The following is a 20,338-nucleotide window of genomic DNA, read 5'->3' as shown; positions in this document are numbered from 1 at the left end:
TCATTGGTTAACCTTAACTTCTGGCTAACTGGGTAGTTGCAGTTAATCATTCAGGTTGCAGAGACTCTTATAGTGTATATGAACAGCTTCAGCACAACTTTGAGCTGCTTGTGTCTGTCTTCTTGGCTTTGGAGTGTAGTCATTGGAATATAGAAGGTGAGCTTGCTGTTATGACTCCTCTTGCTGATAATTTAATGTTTTTTTTTGTTTTTTTTTTTGTTTTTCTTCCTTCACCCATGAATTGTATCCTTTGCCTCCCCCCAGGGCCCTGAAGGATGTCTGGTCGTGGTAAGAAGGCTGTTGCCAAAGCAAAGAGCTCCATGACCCGTTCGGCACGGGCCGGGCTGCAGTTCCCCGTGGGCCGCGTTGCCCGTCTGCTGCGAAAGGGAAACTATGCAGCCCGCATTGGCACAGGTGCTGCGGTTTACTTGACCGCCATCCTGGAGTACCTGTGTGCCGAGGTCCTGGAGCTGGCCGGCAATGCCTCACGGGACAACAAGAAGCTGAGAATCACTCCACGACACATCCAACTGGCCGTGCGTAACGACGAGGAGCTCAACGCCCTGCTGGGTAGTGTCACCATTTCGGAGGGGGGTGTCCTGCCCAATATTCAAGCCCAGCTTCTGCCCAAGAAGACTGCCAAAGGCCTGAAGGCCTCCTTCCATGATGAAGGCAAAGATGTGCAGTCACAGGAGTTCTGATATGGATGTCTTATAGTTTTAAGGAAATATTAAAGTGAATTGTTTTTTAAATTCCTGCTTTTGTCTACAGCTGTGTGGCTCCTGTGGGATATTTTGGGTCTTATGGGTGTGGCTTGCCTAGACCGGGAGCTGTGTATGTGTAAGGTGATGCTGGTACCTACAATGTTGTGAGCTCATGGGTCCCTGGGGTGGGTCAACTCATGGGTCCACCAGGAAGTCAAAGGGTCTTTGAACTCTATTCTCTCGTGATCAGACTAAAATAACACCTGGAAAAGACTTCTGGAGGCACAAGCAACACTAATATCTGGCTTGTGCTAGGATTTGAGAGAATGAGGTTCTGAGGTGATCATATCTAGGCCTGTAAAGACCACATAGTCGTTGGGCTGACTGGGATATGTGTTTTTTAAGCTATATATTACATCTGATATAGAAATACCAAAGTAATACTTCAAATGTACTAAGTACTACCTTAGTGTTTCATGTAGCACACCAGCATGGATTCAGGACCAGGGCGGTGTTCCACAAAGCAGAACTTCCCAGTCAGCTGGATAACAAGCCAAATGTGGAAACTGTCCAGTAGGAGGAGCAGTATGTTACATTCCTATTGGACAGTCCTTACATTACTTATCCAGCTGATCTGCTACATGGAATACCCCTCTGGATTGTAAACCCCTAAGCGAAGTGCTTTCTGGATAAAAGTTCATACTGTTATCAGTAGGGGGCAGACAAATACAGTGTAACAAAGATGTTCCACAAGATTCCAGCTCCAGTTTAGGTACCTTACAGACTTTCTGAATTTACAGCCATCTTTTAGAATTTTACCTTGTCAATTTCTTTTAAATTACTAAAAATTACACCTACTTTTTAGTGGAAGACAGATGGATGGAATTTGAAAAGCAATTGAAACCAGTATTATCATATTAGCTCTGGTACTTGCTTGATGTTTTAAACAATGTCACCTCCGGGGGTAACTTTCCCCACTTGCACAAGTTGAACCTGTGTGCATGTGTATCTGTATGAAAAGCAAAACTGAAAACACACCAGGCATATGTGCAAGGGGATTTGTGCAAGGGGTGTTATTTTCCTAATATAGTCTATATATTTTAATTTTTCTATGACGCCTCACCCATGCATATTCTTCTTGCATCTGAAGAATTGTAAAACGATGAAGTTATAAAATTGCTGATCGATCCGCAGGTAAATAAGGATGGCTGGCTGGGGGCATCACAGAAAAGCTGGGCACCAGCCATTGGGGGAAGAAAGATAAGCGATGATTATCATAGAGTACAGAGGAGTAGACAGTGGCCAGCATGCTTGAGGGTAGACAGAAAGCAAGCGGCTATCATGCTCACTGTGGTTGTGTCCATGCCGAGCAAAGGCAGCTCCGTGTCTGACTCAGCAGAGTCTGTTATCTGTGTGTCCCAAATGTAGATGCACAGGGAGGGGCCCCTTCTTGACCTCCCCCTCCTGACTGCTTCATATAAGCATTGAAACAGATATGCTTGAATATATAAATAAAGCATACTCTTATGTGTTCATGTTTGTTCAAGTGCAAAAAACATATATCTTTTGTGTTATTAAAAGTATAATTGTAAAAATGTGTTTTTGTTATAGCTTAATAAAAATAATTTTAAAAAAGTTTATCTGTGTTTCCTTATGGATAGTCTCTACATCTTTCCATTTATCCTCATCGACATTTAAGTCAGAATAAGAACATTCTCACAGAGGTACATTCAGCCTTATATTCTGCATGCCTCTTACAGGTACAATGGGCTAGCATTTAAACATACCAAATTTACCTCTTTCATCCTCCTTACCATCATCACATCTCAAATTGTCCTACAATTGTCTTTTTTCCAGAAAAAAATCACTCTTGAAAGATGGGTGTGACTATAGGTAGATCAAGAGGTCTACATTTTTTTTACTTATTGGTGTCCCACAAGGATCAGCGGTGGGTCCCCTTCAAAACATGCCCTCCTGGATGACAGACCTAAAGGCAACTGTGAGACTAAAGAATGTATAAAATGATGTTTAAGTTTATATGCTTCAAACATGAATATTAGAGATAGAGATCAATGGAGTGGTGAATAGACTGTTGCTATGAATATTGAAAAAAATCTATTCTTTTAAGTATCTGTTTCCTTATAATCCATGATTGTTAACATGAAATCTACGCTTTATCTTAACTTCATTTTGTGCAAAGTTGTTACCGTAACCTAATATAAAAGAGCAAGGTCATGAGAAATTCAAAATGTTACTCACATGTCTTTAACTTCCACAAGTCTTAAATTGGTGTTTATACTGCCATTCTATAGAGGATTAAGTATTATATTTCATATAGGTAGATTTTGTCCCCCAGGGCGGAGTCCCCACCACCCTCGTTAGATTGTGGGGCCCATACAAAGTGTTACCCCCTCTGAATCTGCCAGGGTATCCATGCAAGGGGACCTACTTCAAAATAAAACATGGAGCATTTCTTGATTAAAAAAAAACAGCATCACGTCGCATTCAATCTAAGCTGACACAAATAAACAAAGTGGGTGATAGTATTTACTACGAAGCTCCTAACAAACAATTATTTTGTATAAATACTTTTAACTAGACACATACTATATAAATAGCAGAACAACCATTTTACTTGAGAGAAGGTAACGGCTTTTTAATGTTAACTATGTCATATATTTAACTACAAGAATAATTTCCAGCTGACCCACCTCCACCCAATACGCACCTAACTTCAAGAGGACGAAACTTTCCACGGCACGTTAATGACAAGCAACGTTGTCCAATGAAACTAGTCGATGAAAGAAGTTCGACTGTGCGAACTAATCATTTCATTGTAGAGGCGTAGTCAATGCGGTGCTGCGTGATGACGTATAATCGTACGTGACCAATGGGCAAGCTTACTGTTAAGACACCGCCAAGATCAGTTTGTGAGCAGAGCAGACGTTGAGTGAGCAGTGTGCAGTCGAGTGTCTTACATCCTGCTGGGAATTTACCACAGTAAACTAACGGATTGAAAGGAGCTGTTCGCAGACCCAGCGTATTTGGAACTTTAAATTAAAAGAACGGCTATGCATCGCCTACTTTGAATTAGTAAGTGCAGCGGAGTTTAACTTCCACGATTTCACTGCTCTCTCTACGCTGTGGTTAACAGCAGGCTTTCGTAGCTAACCATGTCATATCAGGAACTGCTAGTAGGCTAACTGGCTAACTATAACATATCAAGAACTGCGAGTAGGCTAACTGTATCATCAGGAACTGTTGGTGGGCTAACTATCATACCAGGAACTGCTAGTAGGCTACCTGGCTAACTATGTATTACAATGGTTAGATCTGTCAACATGTCAAAAACTCGTAGTTAACTGCACTGGAAAAGCTGACTGGGACGCGATCGGGTCGCATAGGTTTCTTATAGATGTCCATAACATTTAAAACAAATTATATAGATTCATAGAGTGACACTTATTTTGCGACTTCTTCGAGAGTCGCAAAATATTACGTATTAATATTCGTTGTTAGTTCTGACAGATGAATGCACATTGTTTGGCTTTTGAAAGTTAAAATAGCTGACATGACTAGGGGTATTCGTCCACCCTGTGTGTTTTCAGAGCTGGTGTGTAACTGTAAATGCATTACTAGCCGCATTGTTGCCGTGTAAAACGACAGACGCATCTAAAGCAGTTTGTTGTTTGACCAACATGCTGTATAAAAACAGTAACCGTGTGTTCTACTTTAAACTTGGGTGTTGTTATTTTTACAGCTAAAATACATCAGTTTAACTGGTGTAAGATTGACAACATAACTTAGTAGCTAGGTACGTAGTGATCTTGTGTGAATTAACTGTCTGAATCAACGCCTTTAACTGGCAATAATAACGAATTATGTGTTTTAGTTTGCATATAATAAATGATTTGAACACAAGATCGCATTATGTTTAGTTTTTGTTTCCTGATTGGTGTAGGGATTTAGACCTCCTCTTCCTCTGTCCACTCTGCCAACAAAAACAGTCTGGGCGCTTCAATTGACCGAAGTATACAGACGTAAGTGCGATGCGGCTTATCGTTTATTTAACTGTGGTTGTTAAGCGCGAAATGTGTCTAAACTTGCATAAATACTTTAATGCATCCAAGATAAGAGTAGACTCGACCGATTCTGTTTCTGCAATTTAACGGTTGTTCATTACAGCGCGAGCTTTAGTCATAGTTTGTCTCGCTCTTTACAGTATTATAAATACAGACACCTAGTAAAACAGCGTCGTGCGGTATAATCACTGGATAAACATACATTTATTTTATCTTAATTGCAGTCGGGGTTACACTGCATTCATTTAGCTAGCCAGCTAGGCCCAGGTTTCTTTGCCTTTTAAAAAGTTCTTGCAAACATATGATGATCCCTGCCATAATCAAATTTTAAATAATCAACTAATTAAACAAGCGAAAAGCCCATTTGTACAATAAGATACCTATGAGTAGAGCGTGTTCGTGGGAAACCGATGTTGCTTTGTGCAGGGTAATAAAAGATGCTGTGGTAGTCATACGGGCCTCGTTTTGAGCAAAATAACGTTAAGGCTGAGCATGATATTCTCCTCTGGAATCAACGGTCTCGCGCGTTAAATTCGGTTATATGAGAAAAGACTGATTTGTGCACTAAACACAGAGTTTAAGTAATTATTAAATTGAGGAAAATAACCCGCGGCCTAGTGCAGCGCTGCCCCTCGCGCGACTGACAGTGTCACGCAGCGCCGCGCGCCGGTACTGATGAATGGCGTGCGGGAGCACGGGACATCATGGCACGCGCTGTTTTCGCTGCGCGCGGAAGCCGTTTCCTGCTAGTTTTTGCAAAATTTTATCTACGATTAATGGGCAGTATCTGCGGAGTATGATTCCGCGTTTGCAGCCCGCGAGTGTGAAATCGGAGCAGTGTGCTGTGGGAACTCCGAAGAGTTTTCTCATCGACGACCATGCTTTTTAAAGTGACCCTCGTTCCGATTTTCTTTTGGGGTACAGACAGTAAAGAGTGGGTTACTGGCAATTTCATTGTTCACGAACTGATTGAAGTATTTGGGTAGGTATCGCCTTAAATAATCCATCATCATGACTGCGAAGGGTAGTTTCTGGATGTGCTTGCTTAAAGCAGCATTTGCATGCAGATATGATTCCTCGTCCACTCTGTGCCGTTTACATATTGTTTCTTTTTGTTTTAGGGGCACCTGCTGTTCAGCCTCCTGAGAAATTACCCGCATAGGAGGGCTTTGGCTCTCTCTTTTTCCCAGAACCTGGTAACATGGCAAAGGATGTGAGTATGGTCATGTGGCCCATCATTTATCTCTGATGGAGTAGGGGTACATATCAATTGTACAATTAGTGGCATTAGATATTATATTGTGTTTTTAGGTAAACAATTCAATTGGGATTGTGTCTTTGCTTTCGGTCTGTTTTGTTCATTATAATTTGTTTGCCCTGTTTACTCAACAGTTTTTTTTATTGTTGTGTCGCAAAGTCAGTATATGTTTAATATGGGAGAGGTCAATTCAACAGGTTACCCTATTCAGGACAGTCCTCAGGCTCATCCTTTGAGTGGGTGTAGTCAGTCTTTCTGTATGAGCCAATGTGAGCAGGCCGTACCCGTTTATACCTGCAGCTCAGAAGATGGTTAACATATATGATCCAGAGAAATACTTGCTTTCTAGGTAGCCTGTAACAATGTATATTATTTCATATGAAGATGCAATGTGAAATATAATTGTAAAGCTATTTAGTAACTTTAATATTGAAGCTGACAAGGCAAATTTATATTGTTCTGCCCTAAATATAATTAACAAAAAATTAAAAAACTAGTATTAAATGTATGTGTATCTAATAGGAATTAGTATTGTGGTATTACTGAAGCCGCTTTAGCCAGGCAGTTGTAATAATGGAGATTAAGTTGCCCAGGTGATGGTTGGTGTTGGTCACATACTTTATAATGATGCAAATCCAGTGGCAAATGAGGGGAATTTTTATATTGAAAGGATGAAGGTTTGGCAAATAATATCACAGAATGTTTAGGGATGTGGATGTTATAAGAGAATTTATACTTTATTAATCTGAAGGGTAATTTAAAAAAAAAAAAAGATATTGAAATGTATATTTGTATATTTTAAAACTCCCCATCCATTTACAGTGTTAAGTCTTTTAAAACGTAATTGTTAGGCTGTTTCTGTTCAATGTCTTAAGGTAATTTCAGTGAATAACTAAGAGAGTAAGATATTCACTGCGAAGTTATGGCTGATGGAACTGTGTACTATTGTAGAAAAATAAGAAGACGAGCGGCGAGTTTAAGTTCTTTGTCTGTCATCTCAGCCAAGGGTGCGGGTGCTTCAGACAGCCAGGCTGAATGCACACTGTCCAGAGGGAATCCTCCTTATCTTGTATGCTAGCTGCTTGTTTCATCCGCAACCTTGTTTCTACTCTTTGGTTATTTACTCATCAGGGATATCAACCTCTGCTTTCCATTTCTCAGTAGATATATTATCGCCTTTCTTACTTTTTCATTAATTCTGCACCTTCTTCTAGTTAGACCATGAGAGACTTCAAGGATACGATAACACATGTTTTACCAGTTAATGTCTTTTCTCACCTAACTAACTTCTTAAGATATGCATTTCATAATAAAAGTACTTGTACATATACATATGTGATGTATATTTAGGCTTCTGGCCCAGCTCTCCTAACTCAGAGGGAGTTCCCCCTCTATGGGTTAACTACTCGTATACTTTGACTTCATTTCTGCACACGCCGTATCCCACCATTCATATAATGATATGTTTGTAGCACAAGCATTGTATACATCTGACAACTTTAAGAAGATATAATTTTTCTTCCACATTACTCATGAATCATAATTTTATATTTAAAGGGTGTGCAAGCAATCTGTTTACTCATAGGGCTTCAATCTGTCCAGTGCTCTAGACTGACGTTTTTCACTAGTGACACAGGTGTTCCTTACTGAAAATATTAGGAGCACCAGCATGAAATGTAGGCATACCAATTCAGTTAACATGCACCACAACACATTCATATTTTTCCATCTTCTAAGAAAGAAGATCTCCAAATGCAGTAGTACATGTTGCTCTGCCTGTAAATGATTTTGCTTTGTCAACATTTGTTGATGCACATTTACCCTCACAGACTGAATGAACACTTAAGCATAAAAATAGGGGGGGGGGGGGGAATTGTGTTATGTGCCAAGAGCTAAACAGAAATATCTATGAAAAATATGGATAGTGTCTAGCATTTGCTTTTCTGCCATGTTCTATTTAACAGTATCTGGCATTTCAGGTTATGTTGATGTTGAAATGATCAGACTTACTGTATTTACAAAAGCATCTACCCACTGAAACACTTTACGGCAGGGTTCCGGTTTGCAGATTTTTCTTCTCAAACGCATATTAATCCATTTACCAAGTTTAGTAGGCATGTTTGAGCAGAGACATCTGCAAACTGTGCTGGATTATGGCCCTCCAGGATGGGAATTGGGGAACCCTGACTTAGGGTTGTGTTTCCATTGAGCTAAGTGCGGTGATCTTTCTGTTTGATGGATTGGGGCGGTGTGACTCTGCTGGTGAATGCAGCCCTCCAGCTACTGCCTTATCCCCCCGGCCCCAACCATCTGATGACACGTTTAAACATCAGCATATACGGTTCACCTGTGCAACCCACACTTCCAGTCTCATCTCCTTAATTGAAACGCCTTTCTTCAGTTAGCCTTTGGAGCAGTCATTAACATAGAGGTTCATTTACTTTTTCCGGCCTGCATTATGAATTATTACTCAGTGTGCTCAGTAAAGACATCTAGTGGGCGCAAAAAATACAGCGAGTGGTTCATGAAGCAATGTTTTGTCCATCGCTACTGACCTGATGCCCCTTCCACAGCAGGCCGTGGCGTAGAAAAGCACACTGGCCACTATGGATAGCGCTAGGGCTGAACGATTTGGGGAAAATATCTAATCGTGATTTTTCTGACAGACATTGCGATTACGATTTGATTCGCGATATAATTTTTTATGTCAAGCTTCAGTTGAATATTCAGTGTGTAGTAAATTTAAAACTTATGATGCAGCATTACCACATGAGATACCATCAAAATATTAACTGGTCTATATTGAATGTAATAATGAACAAATACAGCAAAAATTAAAATAATAGCGATCTTGCAGGTAATGCTAATTACCCTCTTAATAACAGTAGAACCGCCTTTCCCACGCCAGTGAACAAGCAAGAACTACTTCAGTGTATACAGCCGTTTTATTTGCGCTAATGTGTTATTAGTGTTAATAACAGCAGTGAATCTAACACTCAAAAAGCTGCAATTTTCATAACAGAGTGGCTTTTCTGTCCTGAAACTGTAAAGCTGGAAAATTTTCAAACGTAATTTTATAAAATGTCGAATAAATAGACATAGTTTATTGGTGGTCATGTTGGTCTACGTTTCCGCTTTTTAACAACTGTATAAGATTATTTTTTATACAAATCAATTCAGGGGAAACAAAAAATGTATGTGTTCAGGGTTGCAAACTCTCACGGGTTTGGCTAACACGCTTTCAGACTCTCATGCAAGACTCTTAGCTGCATCAAAAACGTTAGGGCAGTTTGCAAACCCTACAGACTATTTACATGGTAATAAAACTCTTACATACACGTAAATGTCTGCAGACTCGTCTCAAACAGAAAGCCTCACTCCAGGCAGCTGACCAAAGATTCGACTGAAGCGGCTTGTCATTCCTTTGCCTTGTTGCTCTGACAAATATAAAACGGAGAAAACATTACATGCGTCACTTTTTCATATCTTTTTTAAATAATAAGACCATGCCCATACCCAACTGTAATAACGATTAAAGTGATCTGTTCTTTTAGTATTTGTGTTAAAGCGAGGCTTTCATTTTATTACTGTTGTGGTATTAAGATTCATTTCACAAGATTAATCTATGGAAATCAATGCTTAAATCAATGAGCACAAAAACATATGACATAAACACGACTGTATTATGGATTTTACAGCATTTCTGGGGGTCACAGACTCTGCTGCTGTGAGGATTACCGACCGTCTCATTGTTGTTTTGATGGGTTATATGCTAATGTGATTTCCCATTAACAAAAACAAAAGGTGTGATATGCTGAACTATATCGCAGCTGGTGTTTAAAAGGAGATAGGATGATAGGACCTTTCTGAAACAATCTCGGACCATGAAATAGGAAGGCAAATCACTTGTAGCTCAGTAGCGGAATCAGTGTTTTTTCTGCACCGCGAATGCAACATTTTCTTCGGGTTTCACGTGTTTGTGGGCGTGTACTCGGTCGCCTCGGGCCTCTTCTGATTGGTGAGCATGACTGTCACATAAGGAGCACGGCGCTTGTGATTGGTGAGAACAACTGTCACATAGGGAGCATGGTATGTGTTTGGAAAACTATTCTTACAACAGTTTTAAACCCTGGGTCCGACGTGCTGTATAATGTATGTCCTAAATCGCAGCCTTTGCGATTTGCTAATCGCGTTGTTTCAAATCGCGATTTCGATTTGAAATTGATAAATCATTCAGCCCTAGATAGCGCATGCATATGTATTAATACTGCTCATTGAGATGCATCATGTTTGATAGTAGGTTGGACATCTTTGTCTTCAAAGTTTAGTTGAACTGAAATAAGCAGGTTAGACAGTTATCCAGCCAGAAGATAAAACTGAGAACTTCAACCCTGGTCCCTGTGGTCCTTCTCTAGGCTAAAGATCTGTCTGGTGGGGGCGTGTGCCTGTGCAGGTGTTTATCTTTCTCACAAATTCTTTTGATAATGAGGTATGTTTACGCATTTCATTTAATTCCCAGGCTGGTCTCATTGAAGCCAATGGAGAACTGAAGGTTTTCATTGACCAGAATCTGAGTCCAAGCAAAGGTGAGCATGCCCTTGCAGTCTTGCAGGAATTGTTTTCTGCTGCTTTTGAACTGTTGGTAGTTTCCCCTAGGTGGCACTGTTGCCTTCGTAAAGAGGTCAGCAGTACCTCTTTGCTCTCATGCTAGCCCTGCTTTCCTTTCACACTGACGAGCAGGATGTCAGCATTCATTTCCCCGAGTTCTTCTTTAACCACTTCCTGCCGCCTTTTAATGAAGAGCACCTGTCGGTAGATGGCTTGTAACGGTGGGTAGAGCATTATGTGTCTATGTGTGTGTAAGTGCTGGGTATCCATTGAGCATTTCATTGAGCATAGCGCACTGGCTGTATTCCTGAAAATGGTTGTGTATCTACTTATACTCCTTTGTGTACTGCAGGCAGCCCTGTTTGAATCCTGAAGACAAAATTTTGCATGAACACATCCGTGTGCCCAGTAGCTCAGAGCTGTAGATCAATGCAAATTTAATTTCTGTGTATTACTGAGTAGCCTGATTGCTGTTTTTACAGTAACGAAAGTTTGTGCTATAATAAGCTAGAATCAGTCTGCTAGCTTAACATGGAGATTGGTAGCTTCTCATTATCGAATTTGCTGTGCCAGGCTCTTGCTCCTGACTTGGTAAGTTGGTCTTTCTGACTGAAGGCTTATTTTTTCCCCCCTCCTCTCCCAGAAGCTAGAAGTACTGTGCTGTGTGAGGGACAGTAGTGTGAAAGTGTTTTTTTTTTTTAAACCTGACTGTCTGTGGATTGGGAATCTGACATGTGGCCTCATGCTGTTCTTTACCTCAGGGGTCTTGTCTCTGGTCACCGTCCATCCTGCTGTCACACTGGGCAAGCAGTTACTGCCCAAAACCCTGGGTCCTTCCAATGTCAACATAGCTCCTCACATGGTAGGTTATGGGCTGGGACAGACGCAGCATTTTGATGTCACGTATAGGTGTCAGTAACGTACGTTTGAAGGTGACTTTCACGGTGATTAAGTTGACGAGGTCCTGAGCGTTCTGTGCTAGCTTCACCTTCATTTGCTTTTTTTGTATAGCCTTCACTCTGCAACTTTTAAAGATGGATCATTGTCTTGTCTGCTGGAGTCTGACCGCTCTCTGCCCCGCAGGTGATCAGCACTCCCCAGCGGCCCAGCGGCTCCAGCACTGTCCTGGTGGGCAGCCCTCACACTCCCAGTGCCCAGTTCCTTCAGAACCAGCAGGCCGATACCTCACCCTGGTCCACTGGGTGAGGGACCTCTCATCAGTTAGATCGCTGTGCCCAGTTCACCACATGGGTCTCAGCTAACCTGGCACTAGATGACTGACCTGCTCAGCCTATAATCAGAATCAGAATCCTTGTTTTCAAAGTACCAAAAATACACAATTTTCTTTTGGTGCATCAGGTATACACTGAAACTTGCTGCTCTGGAGAAAATTGAGACCACTCTGTATTTATAAAAAAAAAAAAAAAAAAATCTGCATTTTTAAATCCTGGTTTAATCGTGGTTCTGCTGGCGTCCGGCCAAATGCTTCGTCTGTCATCTGAAGCCCTGGTGATTATCGCTCGATATGATATCGCCCAGCCCTACTTCCAAATATGTTTCAGGGTTGATTTGCAAATGTAGACAGGCATTTTCGCTCTTCCAGATTGTGTGGGTTTGTATCATGTTCTCCTGTGAAGGCTCATCCCTCTTTCTCGCAGAAAACGCAGTAAGAAGGGTGAAAAGAATGGCAAGGGCCTGCGGCACTTCTCCATGAAGGTCTGCGAGAAGGTGCAGAGGAAGGGCGTCACTACCTACAATGAAGTCGCTGACGAACTGGTGGCAGAGTTCAGCTCCGTTGACAACCACATTTCCCCCAATGACTCGGTGAGCTTCTCTCCCCTCAACGGCCCTCTCCTCACCCTCCGCTTTCACTAACTGCTCTTCCATGTATGTCAAGCATGTATATGACCAGAAGAACATTCGTCGACGTGTCTATGATGCCCTCAACGTACTGATGGCCATGAACATCATCTCAAAGGAGAAGAAGGAGATCAAATGGATTGGCCTCCCCACCAATTCAGCACAGGAGTGCCAAAACCTAGAGGTGGGTCTGTCTGGAGCAGCGTTCAGAACTTGAACAACGGACCCACTGGTCACGATTCTTTTACTCACGCACTGGTATCACCAGGCAGAGTCCAAAACCCCACCTGTGCTTTATGCCATGTGCTCTTTGAGTTGTAATGTTTTGCTAAATTTTAAAGAGCGTCATCTTTAAGTTGACTGGTTTTCCGTTTCAGCTGGAACGGCAACGGCGACTTGAAAGAATAAAGCAGAAACAGTCACAGCTGCAGGAGCTTATCTTACAGGTGAAATGTCCTCCTCCCGCGCTAACAGGTTCTGTGTACTGTGACGTTTTCATATTGTAAATTTGCTGATATTAACTGATTTGCTGGTTGAACTTGAGTCAGTAAGTGCTAATATGATTCTCATTCCTGACTGCAGCAAATCGCTTTTAAGAACTTGGTGCAGCGGAATCGGCAGGCAGAGAACCAGTCTAACAGGCCCCCAGCTGCCAACTCTGTCATTCACCTGCCTTTCATCATTGTCAACACCAGCAAGAAGACAGTCATTGACTGTAGCATCTCCAATGACAAGTGAGAGCAGCTTCTGATTCTGGAATTTGTATGGCACACTTTGGTGAATGGAGTGCGGTCTCTGACCCGGCTCTTCTCCCTGCCCGCAGGTTTGAGTACCTTTTTAACTTTGACAACATGTTCGAGATCCACGACGACATCGAGGTTCTGAAACGGATGGGAATGGCCTGCGGGCTGGAGGCTGGGAAGTGTTCCGCTGAGGACCTGAAGAGGGCGCGCAGCTTGGTACCAAAGGCACTGGAACCTTATGTCACAGGTCAGTATCACAGCATGGCTGGGCTTCTGTGTGACAGGCAAGGAAACTTACCCGTTATTGTTGGAACTTCACCTTGTCTATCACTTGCATGTACTGAGATTCTGAATTGGCTCCTCAACAGTTTTTTAAGGGGAGCGGTATCAGGGATTATCCTCGTTGCATGGGTGATTCTGTAAAAATATATATTTACAATATACATTTATGTAACCACTATTTACCTACCCTGTTCTCATGTTTTTGATAACCCCTGTCTTTCTCTACAGAAATGGCACAGGGATCTATAAATAGCGTGTATAGCACTGGAGGCTCTTCTTCCAATGGGGGGCGCTACCACACTGGCAGGTAGGTACTGCGTCCCGCTGGGAATTGGCACCTTCCTCTCTGGCGTGGTGGAGGTTTGTCTGGACGGCGTCTCTTTGCTCCCGCAGTGAGAGTGCCGACGGAACCGCCGCCTCCAGCTACAGCGGCTCCCACTACAGCGGCTCCCGCGTGGAGACGCCCGTGTCCTACATGGATGACGATGACGATGAAGACTATGACGACAACGATGATGAAGATTAGCCGCCACATGGTCACAGCTGTGCTGTGTCATTCTCCCACGCGCACACACCCAAAACATATTGTCACAAAAGTGCGTGCGCGTGCGTGTGTGTGTGCCTGTTGCACTGGAAACCAGATGCAGCCTTCAGAAACCCAGGTTCCTAAAACCCCACTGCATGCTTGGAGATGTGGTCTTTGACTATAGAAACCTATCAGTGCTTTGGGGTGGTCACTCTGTTAATAAATTTCTAGCTTTGCTTAGAGAATGGTGGCTGATGGGAAGTGTAGTCCATAGTTGGAGTTGGTGCTGTAATAACCCTCTGCCTTCCATCTGCACCACTGATGTCAGCTCTGGTCTGCTGACCTCCACCTCTTCTGAATGTTTGTGAATGAAAGAGTCCCTCCAGACTCCTCATGTTTGATAAAAGTAGTAAGATCTGTGTGAATAAATCTCTTCTTATTTTTATATGTTGTATTTCTTTGTGATTAATCTTTCACATGCCCCTGGGTCAGCACCTGTCTCTGACTGCCTGAGCTGCTGTTGTGTCCAGAATTTTTATATGACGATTTTATCGCTTTTGGAGTTTGAAATCTGCCCTGCAGGTTTTGCTTGGTTTCTACCTACCTTGCTGTTCGTGAGACTCATTGACAGGAACTTTGCCCGTGTGTAACTCACAGGTCTCTAGACTTACCTTAGTTTCCAAGTATAATATGGATTAAAAGTGGTTACATGGGAAAACCCTTCGTTAAACTACAAGACTTTAGTAGAATCACCTAAAATTTCTCAAAACAGGAAAAGTATTTTCCTGTTTCCTGAAGTTTTATTTCTCAGGTAGTTTTCTGTAATCTGAGGTGAAAGTTAACGTTTGTTAAAACTATATTTAACTTGGATTGGTTTTTCCCTTTATAAATCCTCCTGCTACCTTGTTTAAACAACGGTTACATTTGCCAGAGGAAATGTTGGACGTTGCTTGTTCCTGATTGGTCACCTTTAAGCTGAATCATTGTGTGAAAATAGTCTAAGATCGTTTTTTTTTTTATTATTAGTAAGTGTCCTTGACCAAAGCTGTGCACATTACTCCAAGGGAGATGCTTAAGTGTTGAACCTGGTTCATACTCCACTTGTCTACATAATGTTGTGGTACGCAGTGTGCAGCCCTGATTTTGGGTGTAGTGGACTTGTTGCTTGTCAACTGCACACATGCATGTAATAGTCCACTGGTCTGGTGGAATATCATTGCTGAACTCATGTGACCGTCTGCATACTGCCCCAAAATGCTCCAAATGTATGCGAAATCTGCATGCTCGACTGCTTTATACGGCCACCACAAAACACCCTGTGTACCACTATACTCCAACCTTATTTACAGTGAGAGCTTCTCAAAGAACGTTATCTGTGGGGCTGCGTGGTTCTTACAAAATTTTATCAAGTAGGGAATGGGGGGGGGGGGGTGAGGTGTGGCAACAATGAAACTAGCTGACTGGACTGATTATCATTTGACATACATTCTGCAGCACTGTGACATTGTAAATGACACTTTGTGTCATTTACCAGCACAAAGTGACATTCCTCGTAGTGCCCTAATGTGCATAAGCAAAAAAAACAAAATCTACAATTTATCCTATTTCTAAAACGTGTTAAAGACACTCATGGGCTCCCTGCAAGCCACTAGTATTTTGCGACGCTTTTCGATTCCCAGCTGCTGCTTTTAATGACATGCGATGGCAGCTTGCTGGCTTGTGTGTGACGCCGGTGGGATGATGCACAGCTAATGTCTAAATATCCATTACTGACGCTCCGCCCACCAGAGCTTCCTGTGGCACTAAAATAGTGGATGTTTTAAGCTCTAATAGTATTCCATACATGGCTTCCTGTCTATGTGTGGGTGCTTTTTGCAGCTGTGCCTGAATGATAGTTATCACTAATCAGACAAGTTTTGATTTTTAGAATGGTTTATTACAATGTCGAATATCAGTTGCATCAACAGAAAACTAATGCAGATGTATCTATATTTACAGCTCCAAAGAAAATCAAGTTTAACTTTATGAGGTCACCTTGAGATCAAAGATAACTTTGCCTTCGTTAGGGTCATGGATGTTTTCGTACGCGATGTTCTTGGCTACCACTCTGCACTGGACCTTAGCCTCCTGCTCCGCAGTCATATAGAATTTCACAGCTACCAAGGGATTGATATAGGTGGGCTGTGGGAAGTACAGGGATATATAGGATTCAAGATTCAAAAGTTACATTTCCCACATGCATCAATGTGGCAGTACACCAGCAATGAAATTAAATTGCCGCTACTCCAAACTCTGCAATAAAACATCAAAATTTAGAAATTATTTAAAAAGTTATAAGAAAATATTTGAGAAACACGTGCAGGTCGCAATCATTTTGATTGGTGGTGTTAATAATCCTAATGGCCTGGGCTGATCAGTAGCAATGGCTAATAGAAGCTTCATAAACCGATTGCTGTATTTTCTGATACCATTCAATGGTGCTCTCTATTCAAAAAAGGGCTTGATTTATGCCCCAAAGTAAACCAAGAGCACCATCTAGTGAGGCCAACAAAAAACAGAAAATGGTTCATGAAGCTTCATTTGGCCATCATGACTGATCAGACCAGGTATAACAGGTACATGTGAGTCACAACAGCTGTAATCATCTTGTTCCCACAGCTTCTTAGTGATAGTGTGTGAAGGTGCCGGCTGTGCATACCTGTGCTTTTTTGCCATAATAGGGGAAATATGCAAGATCCAAGGTGCCATTGCTGGGGAAATACTTGATGTCTTTCACATTGTCACTGCCGTGCTGTTAATTAACAATAAAAGGTTCTTGTTTAGGTCAGGATTTCGCTACATACAGTTACAGTTTCCATGCATGAAACGGTACCCGCGGTCATGGAAAACCTGGAAAAGTTTTGAAATTTTTAAATTATTTTTCCAGGCCCTGGATAAGTTTTGGAATTCTTGGATAGAGAGAAAAAGTTTTGGAAATTAGCCTTGTTCATTTTTGTTTCCCATTTCGGGGAAATGTATGAGCGGAAGTCAATAGTTAACTGCCTTATACAAATACTGTTCTATCTACTTTAGTTTTACAAACTTGTGGGTTTTGGAAAATTTTCTTATGGTACTGGAAAAGTCATGGAAATTTATTCTGCCAGAATTGGGGGAACCCTGATTAAAGTTTCAGTTATTGATTAAATAGCAGTAGCAATAACACTGTTAGGTTGCATTGTTAGCAAATTCACAAATTCGTAAGTACCCTTTCCAACATTTACAAATGTTTTATTTTTATAGCAGATAGACTGTTTATAGCAGTGAAAGTCTGATATAATAGTTGCTTCCATTCAAGACAGTTTCAAAATGGGTGTAGGAAAACCTTCTCTTCAGACTCATTGAGTAACTACAGTTGTGTTCCTACTGTATCCATGGGGTGGTACGCTGACTGCAAGCATATCCACACTTTTTCTTTTCTGATAGAAAGGAAAGACCAGTGAATACCTGTACTCACCAATACTGTGCACTGCAAGTATGGTGCTATGTCAGGGCCATTATTGGGCAAGAAGTTTATGATCTGGTGAAAGAATACAGATGTGAGGTCATCAGAGCTGTCACACATCAACAGAATTATACTCAAGGGGAATAAGCTTGTTGTTCCTGGCTGCCGTTTACTCATGTACAGGAAATCGCAATACATGTAAACCTTGTGTAATGTATGCAGGCCAGATTCCCCAGTCTTGTGAATATGCTATTTATTTAGCGTTTTATCCATCTCACCGCACCCTGTTCATCTTGATGATCACGCAGGGTGTCCCATTTGAGTATCCAAAGGTGGGGTCGCTGATGCCTGAACAGTCACCCAACATGTTCTGTGTGAATGGACAGGCGAACTTGGTGTGTCCTGGTCCGCTGAAGTCATTCTGGATATAGTTTTTCCCCCAGTGGCATTCATGGGGGTTACTTTGGTTTTGTTTGTTTTCATTGTAGGCTGCAGATGGAGCAAGACAGTTAGGCCCAACCTGGGAAACCTCACATTACTGGGAAATTTACATTGCTAACATTTTCTGTATTGAATTGAAGTAAAGCATGCTGTGAAATGATCTGTGCTTACGATTCAGGAAGTTTTTAAGGCAGTTAGACATCTTAAGCCAGCTGCTTCTGTCTGATGTGTTGAAGGATATCTCCACATTGTCTTCTCCGTATGTGTCCGGCCACACCATCACTCCTAAACATGGAATTAGTGCCGGACAGTGAACCACTGCGAACAAACTAACTAACTTGTGTCTGTCAGGTAGCATTTTCATGACGAGCCGGAAGATTGACACACTTACCTGGTGATGTTAAACGATCTTGATAGTCAGGTGTATAGGGGCTGAGTGTGTACATCATTATGTAGATGGCCAGTGCAAAAAGGGAAGTCATGATTATGTAGAATGCCACATAGTACAGGCTAATGTACACTGTGGGAATGAGAGAGTAGAATAATTACCAGCCTTGACATCATCTGCTGATCTAGATAGGATCATGTTATTTCAGTGAATTTATCAGGAATTTTATATATCATGAGTGAATCTGTGATGGATGATTCGTTCACTTGAATGTCAAAAAAGTGTGAGGTGTCCTTGACCAGGCTCTTGAGAACTTGACAAAGCAACACCTCTCGGTTACACAAAAATGTTATCTTTGCTATCTAGTTCCTAATCTATCTACGGGCTGGAAACTCGCGCGGCACTGATAACGTTTCAATCGACAACCCAAGGACAGGCAATGTCAAGGTACAACAGAATGTGATGTTCTTAAGAAAAAGTGAAAGTTGTCATCCTTTTACAAAATGCTACAGATCAGTAAGGCTACCCATAAACGTGAGAACATGAGGCATCTTCCACATACCCCATCTCTCTGGTGTCCTTCCCATGAAGGTCTTGTCATCGGAGTTCCACACGAAATGCCCGAAATCCCGACATCGCTCACCGCATGTCCTTTTCTCTCTCAGCGTTGCCATGGTGATTAGTTTAGTGCAACAGTATCTAAAATTTCTATAATGTTATTCACTGAATCTTTCCCCTTTTCTGTGTTTTTGCTCAGTCTATTATATACTCTGCGGTGGGTCTTTAGCGCTCTTCTTTATGCACTCATGGATCTGAGTTTCCCCTGTATCTTCTGTCCTCTGTACGCTCTGACTCTTTCCTTTGTCCTGTACGAGTTGGTGCCCTTTTATATATTCCAGGGCCAACCACAGGAAGGGCTGCAGTGTTTACACGCCTCGCGTGACCGGAGCATGCCATCCCTCCCAATGATTTTTTTTCTCTTTTCTGTATGATTTCATTACGGCTGTCATGCCTACACACATACTATTTAGATGAGCTTTACTGTCACGGCTCTCACATTTAAACTTTCCTTTCCCCTCTTTCATTTCTTCTGTTTACAGGTGAGTATATGCTGTGAGATTGAGGTTGGAGCATCATCATGGAGTTTTGTTGAATTGATCACACTTCAGGAACGGCTGTGTGACAATCTAGGGGTCATCTGGAATCACAGCTTTTTCTTTTTTTAAGTATAGATTAATTAACCTTTGTTAGCGAAGACTAAATCTGCTTTAGCTAAAAAACACCTGCCACAGTAAGATCAACATCCAGTGTAAATGACTGAAATGTACCAAAGTTTAAAGAGTAGATCACCACAGAGCGTGCACTTGACAGAAGACAAGTGCATGGCAATAGGAAAGAATCTAATAAAGTTGCTTCATAATTGATGGAAAATGCCTACTGAAACAAATCTGTTACTAAGGTGCTCATTTCTAACGTGGCAGTTAACCTAATCAAAATTTCAAATTTTAAAATCTTGGCAACCCATAGGCTCAAATTCTCAATTTCTCTGTCGCTCACCTTAGAGGTGTGAGACAACAGCACCACCCACGGTGCCAATCTCAGGGATCTTCTGAAATGATTTGTAATATACAGTAGCCCCCCCCCCCCCCCCCCCCTCCGCCGTATCTGCAGGTGATACATTCTAAGACATACCTCGGCTGGCTGAAACCATGGATGATAGCGAACCACCTTTATATAGAGGTTGATTCATAAATTATGCACAGTAAGACATTACCAACATTAAATACAGTAATAATAAAATACATTACAGAACTGCACTCTCTCAGATGAAAGGGATTTTGACATCATAGCATAATTATGAAGAGATGGATAGCAATGAAAAATGTCATGTATCAAGGAATGACAGAGCAATGAAAATTGTGCTTTTTATTCATTTTTATAGCATACACTGCAATAACACAGCAA

At 41.7% G+C, this 20,338-nt stretch overlaps 3 protein-coding genes across 5 annotated transcripts; 2 read left to right on the top strand and 1 right to left on the bottom strand.

Moving 5' to 3' along the window:
* Window positions 1–48: 48 nt before the first annotated feature.
* On the top strand, window positions 49–752 carry h2af1al (H2A histone family member 1a like). Its single transcript, XM_023814880.2, has 2 exons — window positions 49–156; window positions 265–752. Exon 2 carries the CDS (start codon window positions 276–278, stop codon window positions 699–701), a length of 426 nt encoding a protein of 141 aa, XP_023670648.1. The 5' UTR covers window positions 49–156; window positions 265–275; the 3' UTR covers window positions 702–752.
* Window positions 753–3,615: 2,863 nt separating this feature from the next.
* Window positions 3,616–14,508, top strand: LOC111845446 (transcription factor Dp-1-like). Of its 3 annotated transcripts, XM_023814875.2 has the most exons (13): window positions 3,616–3,797; window positions 4,666–4,744; window positions 5,908–5,999; window positions 10,564–10,630; window positions 11,414–11,514; window positions 11,736–11,854; window positions 12,311–12,476; window positions 12,550–12,696; window positions 12,890–12,958; window positions 13,095–13,246; window positions 13,336–13,502; window positions 13,766–13,844; window positions 13,931–14,508. In XM_023814875.2, the coding sequence occupies exons 3-13, from the start codon at window positions 5,988–5,990 to the stop codon at window positions 14,061–14,063; spliced, it is 1,212 nt and encodes a 403-aa protein (XP_023670643.1). In that variant the 5' UTR covers window positions 3,616–3,797; window positions 4,666–4,744; window positions 5,908–5,987; the 3' UTR covers window positions 14,064–14,508. The 3 variants fall into 3 exon arrangements, with proteins under 3 accessions (XP_023670643.1, XP_023670641.1, XP_023670645.1); XM_023814873.2 differs by lacking the exon at window positions 4,666–4,744; XM_023814877.2 differs by lacking the exons at window positions 3,616–3,797; window positions 4,666–4,744 and adding an exon at window positions 5,470–5,768.
* A 1,465-nt stretch (window positions 14,509–15,973) lies between these two features.
* LOC111845443 (potassium-transporting ATPase subunit beta-like) lies at window positions 15,974–19,220 on the bottom strand. The gene is made up of 7 exons (XM_023814865.2): window positions 18,936–19,220; window positions 18,377–18,505; window positions 18,157–18,270; window positions 17,828–18,033; window positions 17,557–17,619; window positions 16,762–16,854; window positions 15,974–16,244 (listed from the first exon to the last, which is right to left on the bottom strand). Exons 1-7 carry the CDS (start codon window positions 19,045–19,047, stop codon window positions 16,086–16,088), a joined length of 876 nt encoding a protein of 291 aa, XP_023670633.2. The 5' UTR covers window positions 19,048–19,220; the 3' UTR covers window positions 15,974–16,085.
* Between the last annotated feature and the right edge of the window lie 1,118 nt (window positions 19,221–20,338).

The sequence above is a fragment of the Paramormyrops kingsleyae genome, chromosome 16, assembly GCF_048594095.1.
Source record: "Paramormyrops kingsleyae isolate MSU_618 chromosome 16, PKINGS_0.4, whole genome shotgun sequence".
NCBI classification, from domain to species: Eukaryota; Metazoa; Chordata; class Actinopteri; order Osteoglossiformes; family Mormyridae; genus Paramormyrops; species Paramormyrops kingsleyae.
Note: the sequence above shows the minus strand (reverse complement) of the source record. Positions and strands in the feature narration are given on the sequence as shown.

Bases quoted from the DNA above. Each gene is read 5' to 3' on its own strand.
- h2af1al (XM_023814880.2), top strand. From the start codon at position 276: ATGTCTGGTCGTGGTAAGAAGGCTGTTGCCAAAGCAAAGAGCTCCATG.
- LOC111845446 (XM_023814873.2), top strand. The intron at 13,247-13,335 runs GTGAGAGCAGCT...CCCTGCCCGCAG, and splicing joins TGTAGCATCTCCAATGACAA to GTTTGAGTACCTTTTTAACT. The intron at 13,845-13,930 runs GTAGGTACTGCG...TTGCTCCCGCAG, and splicing joins GGGCGCTACCACACTGGCAG to TGAGAGTGCCGACGGAACCG.
- LOC111845443 (XM_023814865.2), bottom strand. From the start codon at position 19,047: ATGGCAACGCTGAGAGAGAAAAGGACATGCGGTGAGCGATGTCGGGAT. The intron at 18,034-18,156 runs GTAAGCACAGAT...CTCCATCTGCAG, and splicing joins CCTTAAAAACTTCCTGAATC to CCTACAATGAAAACAAACAA. The intron at 16,245-16,761 runs GTATGCACAGCC...TACTTCCCACAG, and splicing joins ATTATGGCAAAAAAGCACAG to CCCACCTATATCAATCCCTT.